We start from the raw sequence: 13,343 nt of genomic DNA, 5'->3' as shown, positions 1-13,343 counted from the left end.
CCCTAAATCTAAAGTTGAATGGTCCAAAAATGTAAACAATGTAACCTCATGCAAGCATCGAAAAATATTTCAAGATAACTCCTCAAGGCGCCTAATTTTCACAGGCACATAACATGTCTGTGTACACACTTTTCAATGAACCTACAGTTCTTAATAATGAGATCCTGAGTGCATGAGGTAAAGTTGGTTTGATCTCAGTCCCACGATGTTGTTCTGCGATAGGACGATTGTAGGATATTCAAGGAATTTTCATCCTCCAGAAGCCCAGCAAAGTACAATCTGAGGACATCCTCATGACGATAATCTAAACCGCGGAACCTTATGGAAAGCATGCAAAATTATTGCAGGATATCTCCTCAAGGCACATAATTTTGGGGTCGCAATGGTCTACTTGATTATATGCATGTACAAGCGCGATGGAAAGAAACACGAGAAGAGCGGAGCCTAGGCGCTCTGCTGTTCGCGTTTCTTTTAAACACGCTTATACTTCAGTGGTAACAAAAAGATGCCAGATTTGTTTGTGATGCATTCTAGGACGACTCTAACGTCTTTTTCTTACCAGCCAAGTAAACACACCGTCAAAAGAAATTCGAACAGCGGTGCACATAGGCACCGTGCTGTTTGCGCTTATTTGCATCGTGATTGTACAGACGTTTTAATGAACCTACAGATTTTAATTAAAGAGATCCATGGAGCGAGAGATGAAGCTAGTTTGATCTCAGTTCAGTCCCACAATATTCTCCTGCGATAGGACGATTGTAGGACATTCGAGGAATTTTCATCCTCCAGTTGTCCAGCAAAGTACAATCTGGGACACGCTCAAGACGATAAGGCATCGATGCCCTTCAAAGGTGCTCAGAATTGCCTCTTCAGAATAAGGACGTTCTGAGCATTTGAGGACATCCTCAGGACAATTAGTGCTGCCTGGATTATATCTCTGGCTCTCGCTCAATAGATGTGGCGACGACGAAGTTATGTCGTGCACTCGATAGCGAGACCAAATCTTGTGCTCATCTGAGAATATCAAAGGGCTGCCACATGACCTGGATTTTTTTTTCCCCAAGGGCCTTCAAGGTGCACTGAAGAGGAATCTGAACTCGTTCTTTTTTACCGCTGGAACTCCATCTACACGTTCCGAGTGTTCTTGGAAACTTTGAATTATGGCCCTGTGCGGCCGATTTCCCTCATTTAAATCCGATTAAATGCCCCATCTCCCACCTTTTTTTTAAGGAGTTTACCAACGCATGGGGTGCCTTTCAGGCAGTCGCGTGGCAACTTTGCTTTCGCAATTATTTTGTTTCTTTTAGGTTTCCGTGAATAAATAGGTCTAGTCAGAGACTACCTAGTTGAATATTAGGCCCACCGAAGTGAAAATACGCGTGCACTCTTTGCTTTCGCCGATCACTACGTATCACTCCGCCGATGGCAGGGCAACAAGCCGCCACGGGACTGGATGAAAGGTTGGTCGACTCCTCCCACCATTTGCGGGGAATTAAAAATAAAAGAAGGGTTGAGCTCCATGTTAATCTGCTTTAAATTAGGGAACTGGCCGCACAGGGCAATAATTCGAGGCTTCCAAGAACGCTTGGAACATGTAGACCGAGTTGCAGCGCTAAACATACGAGTTCAGATTCCTTTTCAGTGCACCTTTAAAGCTAGTTTCTTTAAACGGTACATGATGATGCTAGATTTTTATTGGTGCAAGTGCATCTAAGGCGAAAGAGCGCCAGACTCGAGGTTTTTGGCCAGCTCAGGCTAAAATACGGCACATGTTAAAATCAACTCCAGGTGTATAGGGCCTACGAACAGTTAGCATGTTCATGATTATGGTGTGTCATGAGGATGTATAATTGAGGTGGAATGGCCTAAAGTGGTGTATAGCACCTAAAGGTTGTGGTAAGAGCAGTTATACATAAAAGACGGTAGCCTAAACCTCGGTCCTTGCTTGGGCAAAAAGAGCGACGCATCTAGCAGCTCAGCCTTCTCAGCATTGAGGAGGGGCTGAGGTTACTTTAAATAAGAGATATCTTGCCAAAAGTCTATTTGTCTAAAGCGTTTGAAAGCCCTATCCAATAAAACGTGCGGTCATCACCTGAAAATAAAGAAGGGTGCAATGGTTTTTTGAATGTGGACAGTTCTGGGAAGTGTCGTCTTTCTGTCTCCGATCTCGGGCACATGATTGATATGTGCACAACTGAGATGTGAGGTCCACATCTCTCCCACTGTTGTGCCGGTGTAGCGTTTAAAAGATGTGAATGTGTGATGTATGTATATCCTATCCTCAGTCTGCAGATAGCACCTTCTTTGAATCAATTTTGTTCATCTCTGGCATATCTTCCAATGCTTGGTTTTATCGTGTGTGGTTTGTTTTCTATTTGTCCCAATCCTGCAGGCATTCTTTGCGGAGTGCACTCCTAATATGAGGCCTGAGTATGGTGTGGAAGTTGGTTTACATGAATAAGACTCAGTTTGGCAGCTGACGCAGCAAGGCTATCTGCTTCCTCATTTCCTTCTATGCCAAAGTGACCTAGTACCCAGCATAATGTAATATTGAGGTTCAGTGGGCATGCAGCCATAAGGCATTTCAAGAGGGAATTCATAACAGGGTTTTTACAGGGTCTCCCGGAGGACAGGGCCATAACCGCACTTAAAGGATCTGAATAAATAACAGACGTTGGGATGTTCTTTTGTAGGATGGATCTGACAGCCAACAGGATACCATGACATTCTGGATTAAATATTCTTGTGTGTCTATTCATTGTTCTCGTTTCGGAAGATTGACAGCTGTAAACTGCACTTGCAACTGAAGAAGTCTTGGAGGCATCAGTGTAAAACTCCGTGCACCAATACTTTGCTTGTTGGGGCATGAAGTGCTGTTTTATGCCTATTGGCAACCCATGGTTGCCAGCCTCACGAAAAAAAAGTATCAGTCAACTGGAACTTTAGACGGTTCAATTAAGAGCCACAGATTTTATGGAAAAGATCGGAGGAGGCCCGTCGAGTGCAAACTATGGTTCGCTTGGCATGGAATGAGCCCTTTGAAACCGGCCACGCTTAGGTTTGCAGGTGTAAAATTCAATGTGTTTGAAGGTGGTTGATAATTTAAACTCGCTTACGTTATTTATGTTAAGATCAAAAACTCATGAAGCAATTAAGGTTTCATAGCTAATGAGTACATTCCATGGTAGAAGGCAGGGATATATGTGCGGCAAAACAAGGCTATAACAGCCTTTGCTGCAATATGCAAGTGCATCAAAATAACTGCGCCTTTTATAACGAAAGAAAATTCTGCCTTACAAAAAATGCTACTTGATCACTCAGAGTCCGAGTTTTATGATTCACTGCAAAACACAAAAACAGTTTTATTTCACACTCAATCTGCTCACAACAAAAGTGATGCGCACAGGTCAGTCGATATAAACAACAGTCAAGATCCACTTTAAATTTCTTGAGGTGAAGTTTCTTCCACAAACACCACTGGCCTTCAGGCATTTGCACGAAATCAACTCCAGTGTTATCCTAAGCTCGTCTTGATGCACATAGCCGTCACGTGCAAGGTCACACAGATTAAACGACCCTTCGGTATGATAAAAAGGCTCGTTCGATGAACCTATGGGCCTTCGTATATATGCGCATAAAGGAGAGGGTTTAAATTCGGGCTGCCGTTTTGTCCATTCCTTCGGGTGCACCACACTAACCCTAAATCTGTGTTGAAATGGCCATTGAACTACGTCGTCCATGCTGCCCTTGTGTAGCTGCAGCCCCAAATAAAGCAACAGATCCTGGTTGTTTTACTGAGCACAACCGCAGGAGACACGCGGTAGCCACACAGGTATAATAGGCGGCGGATCCTAGCGCCACAGCTGTATCGTGGAGCAGTTGAATGTTTCTGATAAAAAAATTGCACTGTGATGCTCTGTTTTCAGTCTGACGAATGACTCTGTTCAATTGGCCCAATGCCCTTCTGTTCGCATTTTTCGCTATCCTTAGCTTCATTGATGGCTGCAGCAAGCCCTGAATAGCAGTCGTGCCTCTGTGCCGTTGCTTTTTCAAATTCACCTTTTATTTCTTCTGCTAATGATCTTATTCTCCTCGAGAGAGTGTCGGCTACCTCACTTCTATCGATCAAGGATCCTTCTATTTGCTCTGGTGCGGTTATTTGGAGAAAGCTTCCGTTTATAGTGCCGTGGCCTTCTCGGGCTCCTTCAGAGGGTTCCTGCTTTATAGCTTTACTGACAAGCTTTACATTTTGCGAGATCTTGTTCAGTTGGTCGGCTCGTGCATTGCCATCGCTAAGCAATTGCTCCAGAAGTGCCCTCATTTCGGCTGTGTGCTGATCTAGGGCTCTGCTCAGAGCTGTCAAAAGTGATTCGTCATGATGCCCAGTCTGCCCACCGTGTTCTGAAGGTGGACGAATTGTGTGATCTGAACAGCCAGATCTGAGGTGCGCGCACACCTTGCGGCAAAGAACAGACGCCGAACACTTTGGGCAGTGAACAGAGTGGTGTCCACAGTCGTGCTGGAAGTGTTCGGCGATGTCTGAAGCAGCCATTACAGCAGTGCAACCGTTCTCTTCATTCCAGCATCTGACCTGCATTCAAAGCGGTAAATGTTAGTTATTGAAATTACTAAAGGTGCAAGCGAGAAGAATAATGAAACATCAAGATGGGATGGCCTTGTCACCCCCGGTATATGGCTTCGATTATTCAAATTAAAATATAAACAAAAACGTCTCCTCCACGCTTGTATAGGGCAGGAGGAAGATGCCGAACTGAAAATGACTCAAGTTATATAAAAATGACTCAAGACAGCCGCAAAAAATTAATAAAATGTGTGCTCACAATCAGAATCTTGACTGGAAGAGAAGGAATCATAAGTGGAATTTTAGCACATTTCCTCAGCAACGCTAAAATTGATCGCCCCTAATTTTCATCCTAAAGAGTTACCGTAGGGGCACGACGCGGTTCCATTAATCTCTTCAGCAGCCTGAGGTCCTCTTTGCAGATCACTCCACAGATATGAAAACTTCTTTATTACATTATTTTGTCGTCTATCTCATCTTATTTTTTTTTTAACACACAAGGCGTCCTTTCAGCCAAGTGGAACAAACCTTCCTCACCGGTCCCAGTGGTTGAGGAGTAGCAGTTCGAGTCACGGACTCGCATCTCGATCATTTTTTCGTTCTTCCAGGCACTACGTAATGGTGGTGGGATTGCATCACCACAAAGTAGACCCATGAGGAAATGTTAGCAACGTCATCACTGTTTCACTGCGTCATTGTTGTCTGTGGTTTGAATTACCCGCATGAGGTTGTGCTTGCTTTTGACGTCAAGACCCTATCGACCAATCCCGATTTTCTCGACATGCCATTGCCGATGGCCGGTTCTCCGCTGAATACGGCAGTTCTCAAGTGCGAACGCTTTAGAGACTGCATTTTTCAGGCTTGTGTTCAGGTTTTATGCTTTGCATTGGCAAGGAGTCCGATCGACGAGCCTTCAAATTTGGCATATTGCGCAACCATGGAGCTACTGCTCTACTGATAGTCGGGTTCAGCCGACTGAGTGCTAAATATTAGACAGCTTTAGCATGGCGTGTAGTGGGAGCCCGCACGCAGCCAATGCGCTTCCGCAAGTCGCTTTGACGGCGCCAGATGGCGCCAGGTACCGGGCAGCATTAAAGCCCCTAAAAAAACTAAAGTAGCGACAGGACGCCCTACCTTTTCTCTCTTCCTCCCGCGCGCGCCGGCCGAACGACTTTTGTTTTCTTTGTGATTTCATGTGACTGCGGTGGCGACCTCTAGCCCGCTCCGAAGGAACTAAAGCCCCTTTTCAATTGGTTGCGCTGAATTCCCGTACTTGCCGAGTTCTTCTCTATGTCTCCGCATTAACCATGCGTTCCGCTGCATAAATACATCGGTGACTTAGGAGAAACATTTGCATGCTTCACTGAATCGTCTAAAGGCAAAAATGAGCACGCATAGATGAATTGTTTTGGTAGAGCCTCACGCGCACCGCGTCCGGGTGCGCCGGGCTTTATGCGGCGTGCCAAGTTTGATATCGAGGGTGGGGCGTGCATTGAACGTGACCGTGAATCACGAGGCCGTAGAAGGAATTTGCGGTGATCTGTTTTGGTGAAGAGGAGTATGCAAACAGAACGACCGTCCCCGCCGGAACGCTGGACGTGCTACAACGGATGCACAGGTTTGACATCCGAAAAGACACCTGCAAGTAAAGGCATTCTAAATGCCCGTAGTTCATCCGATCTTCTAGTGGCTTTTGGTTTTAGTCTGCTGCAGTGTATCGCGGACCAGGTAAGACGCTTGAGGGAGTGCTCGAAATACGGTATGAAGGCCACGCTACGTGTGCACTTATCTGTGCCTCCCCTGTTCTCCCGCGTGCATGAACTGTAACGATATAGACTCCCGCATCAAAATTTTCTTTGGAATAGTTACTTAGTAAGGAGAAAACCTACCTCGCAAATATCCTTGGCCTGCCAGCAATGGGTTAATAAATTTCTACGTAAATGTTCCATCGCCATCAGTCATTTAGTGAGAAGCAAAACCTGCCTCGCTTTTACATCTGTCCGATAATCTTCCACATTCGTATAGTCGCTATACATAGGTTGCACGTGTCGTCACTTCCGCCCCCATCAAGCGCTTGCGGCCATGCTGCCGAACCATTCGGCCGTCCCCGCCCGTCCGCCCTGCGATGCCTGGCCACTCCTCGGACATTTTGGATTATTTTCTTATCTTTCAGGCGCGATGCCTACTCCACAGAGGAATGAACCATTCAGTGCAGGCTACTAGTCTGAATTTATTCGATCGGCGCGCGTACGCTACGCAGACAAAGTGAAAATTGGCGATGATACAGATCCGCACACGCTGCAACCGGGAGTCGACGCGAAGACGGGCGTTGATGTGTTCCTTGAAGTGGCCCACGGGGGATGTCGTGTACTCTTGCCAGCTTTGGGAAGTTGGAAGAAATGAAAGCCTTCGAATCAATGGAGGCACACAATGATTTCTACAGCAGGTGGGTGAGAAGCCTGTCTGCGATGCGCAAGCAACGAGACGAGAAGCTTGGCCTCGGCACGCCGCTTTCTTTGCCGTCATTGCTCGCTACGGTCGTGGCGATCTGAGCCGGCTTGCCTAGTGCTCTAGCTAAGATGCAGCGACACGGGACCCAGTCTCGGTTTGTGTTCAGACAAATCCGATGGCGTCAATCAAAACAGCAACTTTCAAGAGTGTAGTCATTGCTTCCCACGTTTTCGTAAACATTTAGTCGACGACACAAGCCTCTTACTTGTCACAAAGTGCAGTCCGCGCACAAGTAAATTTGGGTTGACGGGTTCCAAATCGTCGCGCATAATGCGAGCCAGCCGCAGCTCGCGCAGATTCGTACTCAGTCATGGAGCGCTCGCACTTGCATGCCTACGATTATCTTACGAATGCAGATGAAGTTCGTGTTAAATGGCTTCTTTCACCTGGAGCAGTCGCTACGATCGTAGCAGCCAAGGGTGGCACACAAAACCATACCGAATCTACTGATGGACGAGAATCGACACGTTGCGAGCTAACATAGGCAGCGGAAAGCTAGACGCGGTCTGGCGGTGGTTCGGCAGCATGGCCGACTCGCAACCAACGGCCACCGGATGTGACGTCGGTGCAAGCTGTATATTACAGCACTGCACGGGTCTTAATTATTCACGCGTCCCGAGCCCGTGAACCTTTTTCGTTACGCGCCCCAGCCCGGCCCGATTTTTTCGATATAGGCCCGAACCCGGCCCGGCCCGCGAGGTAGACTTGCCCGGCTCAGGCTCGGAAACAGCCCGAGTACTAAATGCACATCGGCAAAGCCAAAGCCTTTTGTTATACTGATCTCATTAAAACAAAAGAAGCGGCTACAAAGCTTTTAAAAATGGAGATAATGGAGGCGTCACTGTGGGCAACGTTAACAAAAAAAAAAACAAATGTTTTAGCATTAATAAAAGAGGTTATCACAGATTTGCTCGCATTCGTAGCCTCCTCCGAATTAGTTCGGCGTCAAGGGGAAGCGAGAACGCGGAAGTGCTGTTACAAAGTATGTGACAGGAAACGCGCTACCCACTTACGATGGCCACTATCAAGGCCGTTTCACATGGGAGCGAAAGTGCTTGCGATTCCCGTCGCCGCGGCGTAAAAACCTGTTTCGACCCGTCGCGGCGGCTGCGCCGGCCAGAGCGAAGAGATTCCAACAGGTTGGAAATTTTTCGCTGCGACAGCGCGATAGCTCCGCCCTCTGACCAATGACTGCGCGGCGGAAAAGCCACGTGACAAGAAGAGGACTAGTGCGGGAAAGACAATGTTTGTTTACTACACGTGCTTCCGGCAACACGGCAACATGTCGCGTGGCCTGTTCAACGAGGCGCTTATTAACGAAGTTGCAAAGCGCCCACTGCTGTGGGACGTTAAAGACAACAGCTTCAGAAATAGAACTACTAAAGAGTCCCTGTGGGAAGAAGTAAGGGACGCACTCAAAGAAATTGACGACACCGGTAAGTGAAAACACGTTTTGTGGCGAGCTCAACGATTGTCACCATATTTGCCATTGTGCAGCCAACAAATTTTTCTCGTCACTGTGGAAGGATTCCGCAGCCTGTCATAAACTGTTTTGTCCCCGCGCATTCCTGCATACTTTACGGAATTTTTTCGGTGCGCCGGCTATTCTGCGCATATAAGCTATAGCTATATAAAAAATTGTCGGCATCACGCAGCCGTGAACAAACGTTTTTGGTTCTCAGACACGCTAGAAGCATCATTTTGTACCATTCTCTTTAATCGTGAAATGCACGACCGGCACGTTTTCATGTACTCAGCTACGTCGCGTTTGTAAACGCGGGAGCGGGCCCTTCGAGTTCGCCCATGCGCGAGGTTAATCCGGACGTTCAGAGCCTAGCAAAATCGTCTCTTGCATGTACGTACAGTCTTTATCAAAAGTAGCCAGGCTCCACGGTTTGCTTCTCATTCGTATAACAGAGCCCTCACGGCTTCCTTGAAGATCAAAAATTTCTTTGAAGGTGCGAACAGGGGTTCATCTTACCATACAGAGATTTAGAGCTTGAGGGCTGACATATAATAGCCTTAATATACGACTGAGAAGAAAACCATGCAGCCTGGTTACTTTTGACAAAGACTGTACCTAGCGCGAGCGCTCCGTCCCGCGGCACTGCCCGCTCATCGCCGTCTGCTAAGCAGCAATAATCCGGCGCTGCTGACGCGCACAAAATAGTGTCGTGTGTTCGGTAAATAGAAAAATAAATCAGTCGTCATGTGTGTGTGCCCCAGTTCAGTCATTCATGCTTGTAAAATCAGTAAAAACAGCCTTTTGAGAAAAAAAAAGAACCTGTACTTTTGCAATGAATCAAGTGTTGTAAACGCTGTCATTTTTTTCTTCTGTACTAACAGGCAACCATTTCTACATGCTCATGCTAACCTTTGGTCCAAATGGCTGCCATTGTTTATTTTGCTAATCTAACATTATGCTGTATACTGCTCCATATTTCAGTAACAGTCGAGGAGATCATCGCGAGATGGAAAAATTTAAAAGACACCTACCGAAGAAAAGTTAAGGACGAAAAGGATTCAAAAAAGAGTGGGGCAGGAGCCACTCCAAAAACTGCCTGGCCATACCTCAAACAAATGGAGTTTCTGAGGGACTGTATTGAACCAAGACGGTAAGCAATGACTAATAGTAATGTTGAACTAAATGTGTAAGCAACAGCAATTAACAGCATGTACATTCTACCCAGGAGTTTCGGCAACCTAGATATTGGCCGCGTGCAAGTGGCCAGTGCAGCGGCTGAGGTGAGCCACACCAACAGCGCAGCTCCAGAAGCAGTGGAAACCTCAGCGAACGAGTTGCACACGATGTTCCTGCTCCCAGGCCTTCCGGACGAAGATGGAGCAGGGCCATCCTGTGCAGCAGTCGCCACCACTGCACGTGAGGTTCCCCCACCCAGAAAACGCCAAAAAAGGCGGCAGGAACTGGAGGCCACCGACAAGGAACTTCAGGCCGTGAGGAGTGCACTCGCTGCACACAGGCCGATGGACGCCTCCAGCCACTTCCTGCTGTCCCTACGGCCACAAATGGAGGCAACTCCACCGCATATGCTAATGCATTTGAAGATGGAGCTTTTAAACATTTGCGAACTGTACAGCCAGGGCGAATACCCTGCTAGCCTGGCTGTGCAATCAGCACAGAACAAATGAACACAGTTTCTTGTATGCCTTTATTTTTTGGTGCACTTGCTCTTTCACAGACACTCATGTATGTTGTAGCAGCATACACGTCAGCAACACATTTCCGCGAATCTTTGTAGTGTATGTTCATTAATCAAAGCTGCCGGCAGCTTTGACGAATTGTAAGATGGGTACTGGGATGGTTAGAGGTACTGGGCGCCGGCGGTAGACACAGAGGTCGAGCATCACGAGCACACACACAAAGCGATGGCAATGCCGCTCAACACAACGGTCAGAAGTTCATCGTCGTCTTCGCTTGAACAGGAACTTCTTTGTCGTTACAACTGCCCCCCTGGGAGGAGAGGAGCCATCCTGGCGACTTACGGCGTAGGCGGGATGGCCGGGTCATAATACGGCTTTAGGCGCTGCACGTGAACAGTCTCTCGTCCGCGCCGGCGAAGATCAGGCGACGGCATCAGCGGTTCTACCACGTAATTAACAGGCGAGGTGCGTTCCACAACTCGGTAGGGGCCGTGAAACTTTGAAAGAAGTTTCGACGAGAGGCCCGGAGTACTGGATGGAATCCAGAGCCACACGAGGCTACCAGAAGAAAAGTGCGCGGACATGTGATGGCTGTCGTGGCGGGATTTCCGACGGTATTGGGCCTCAGTTGTGAGAGAACGGGCGATTTGGCGACGCTCTTCTGCGTGTCGTGCAGCTTGCGAAATAGGAGTGCACTCAGATGCGTCAGGCTGGTATGGGAGAATGGTATCGAGTGGAGCAGAAGGATGATGGCCGTAAAGAAGATAGAACGGGGAGAAGCCGGTAGTCGACTGCGTTGCGGTGTTGTAGGCGTATGTCGCATACGGTAGGACGAGATCCCAATTGGAATGGTCTGATGAGACGTATATAGAGAGCATATCGCTGAGGGTACGGTTAAATCTTTCTGTAAGGCCGTTAGTTTGCGGGTGATAAGAGCTTGTTCGGTGAATGATGTTACACTGGCGGAGCAAGGCTTTGACAACTTCCGATAAGAAAACGCGACCTCTGTCGCTCAGCAGTTCGCGCGGTGCGCCGTGGCGAAGAATGAACCGTCGCAAAATGAAGGAGGCTACCTCGTCAAGTGGTCAACAGCGACGAAAGCCCAATGGTTACCGGCTGCAGTGTAGGGAAGAGGTCCATACAAATCAATGCCTACACGGTCGAATGGGCGCGGTGGGCAAGGTAGCGGCTGCAACTCGCCTGCAGAACGGTGAGCAGGGGGCTTGCGACGTTGGCAGGGCAGGCATGAGCGGATGTGCTTAAGGATGAAGTTATACATTCCACGCCAGTAGTAACGCAGCCGGATCCAATTGTATGTTTTGAAGACTCCTGCGTGTCTGCAGTGTGCGTCAGCGGGGAAATAATCACAGACTTGCGAGCGGAGATGGCGAGGAACAACTAATAACCACTTGCGACCATCTGCGCTGCAGTTGCAGCGGTAAAGGAGATTGTCACGAATGGCGAAGTGAGGAGCTTGGCGACTGAGAGCGCGTGATGGAGAAGCCGCCGTAGGGTTAGAGAGGAAATCAAGCAGAGACGCAATCCAAGGGTCCCTGCGCTGCGCTGAAGGCATGTCGTTGATGTGAAGCAACGGAGGGGAGTCTTCGAGTGTTGAGAGGCCAGCGAGCTCAACCGGAAGGGGGCAGCGAGAAAGGGCATCGGCATCTTGGTGCTTGCGTCCGGTGCGATAAACTACGCGGGCGTCGTATTCCTGCATACGAAGAGCCCATCTTGCGAGGCGGCCGGAGGGGTCTCTCAGGGAGGATAACCAGCAAAGCCCATGGTGGTCCATCACGACGTCAAAGGGACGACCATAGAGATAAGGGCGGAATTTGGTAAGAGCCCAAACGATAGCCAAACACTCTTTTTCCGTTACTGAGTAATTGGACTCTGCCTTCGTCAGGGTGCTGCTTGCATAGGCGACAACGTACTCAGCAAAGCCAGGTTTGCGCTGCGCGAGTACAGCCCCGAGACCAACACCACTGGCGTCGGTGTGGACCTCGGTAGGGGCCGTCGGGTCGAAATGGCGCAGGATAGGCGGTGCGGTGAGGATGCGGCGTAAGGTATAAAACGCGTTGTCGCATGCGGGTGACCACTGTGAAAAGTCGGAGCTGCTGGATAGGAGTTGTGTTAAAGGGGCAGCAATCGATGCAAAGTTTCGAATAAACCTACGAAAGTAGGAACACAGGCCAAGGAAGCTGCGCAGTTCTTTGATAGATGTAGGCTTGGGAAAAGCAGCGACCGCACGAAGTCTGGCTGGGTCTGGAGAAACGCCTTCCTTGGAGACAACGTGCCCTAAGATAGTGAGTTTACGAGCGGCAAAATGGCATTTCTTCAAGTTTAGCTGCAAACCGGCGTCAGAAAGGCAGCTCAAGACGTGCCTCAGGCGATGGAGGTGGGTGTCAAAAAAAGACGACGATGTCGTCGAGGTAGCAGAGGCATACCTTCCATTTTAATCCCTGCAAAATGGTGTCCATCATCCTCTCAAATGTTGCAGGCGCATTACAAAGGCCGAATGGCATAACTGTAAATTCATATAAGCCTTCGGGGGTTACAAAAGCGGTTTTGGGGCGATCGGCCGCTTCCATGGAGACCTGCCAATATCCGGAACGAAGATCGAGGGAGGAAAATAGTTCAGCCCCTTGCAAACAGTCCAAAGTGTCATCGATGCGCGGAAGAGGGTAGACATCCTTCCGCGTAATCTTATTAAGGCGGCGGTAGTCGACACAAAATCGGATGGAGCCGTCTTTCTTCTTGACCAGCACAACAGGCAAAGCCCAAGGGCTACTGGAGGGCTGGATCACACCGTCTTGGAGCATTTTATCAACTTGCTCTTCGATAACATGGCGCTCGGTGGCAGATACACGATAGGGGCGCTGCCGCACTGGTGCGTGGTTGCCGGTGTCGACACGATGGGTGACCGTGGAAGTTTGGCCCAAGGAACTCCGATGACAGTCGAAGGAGGAGCGGAACTGGTGAAGGAGGTTAAGAAGCTGTGTCCGTTGTGGGGAAGGAAGATCGGTGTCGATAGAGCGAAGGAAGAGGTCTGTAGCGGAGGAATCAGGTGCAGAAGATGGAGGGCTGAGCG

The 13,343-nt window shown here is 48.7% G+C and overlaps 1 protein-coding gene across 1 annotated transcript; it reads left to right on the top strand.

The window, feature by feature from the left end:
- The first annotated feature begins 8,184 nt into the window (after positions 1-8,184).
- Positions 8,185-12,286, top strand: LOC149329191 (uncharacterized). The gene is made up of 3 exons (XM_089560134.1): positions 8,185-8,529; positions 9,540-9,708; positions 9,784-12,286. The coding sequence occupies exons 1-3, from the start codon at positions 8,337-8,339 to the stop codon at positions 10,241-10,243; spliced, it is 822 nt and encodes a 273-aa protein (XP_089416260.1). The 5' UTR covers positions 8,185-8,336; the 3' UTR covers positions 10,244-12,286.
- Positions 12,287-13,343: the final 1,057 nt, after the last annotated feature.

Source organism: Amblyomma mixtum, chromosome 9 (genome assembly GCF_055824585.1).
Source record: "Amblyomma mixtum isolate Tamu chromosome 9, ASM5582458v1, whole genome shotgun sequence".
NCBI lineage: Eukaryota > Metazoa > Arthropoda > Arachnida > Ixodida > Ixodidae > Amblyomma > Amblyomma mixtum.
This window is presented reverse-complemented; position numbering and strand designations above follow the sequence as displayed.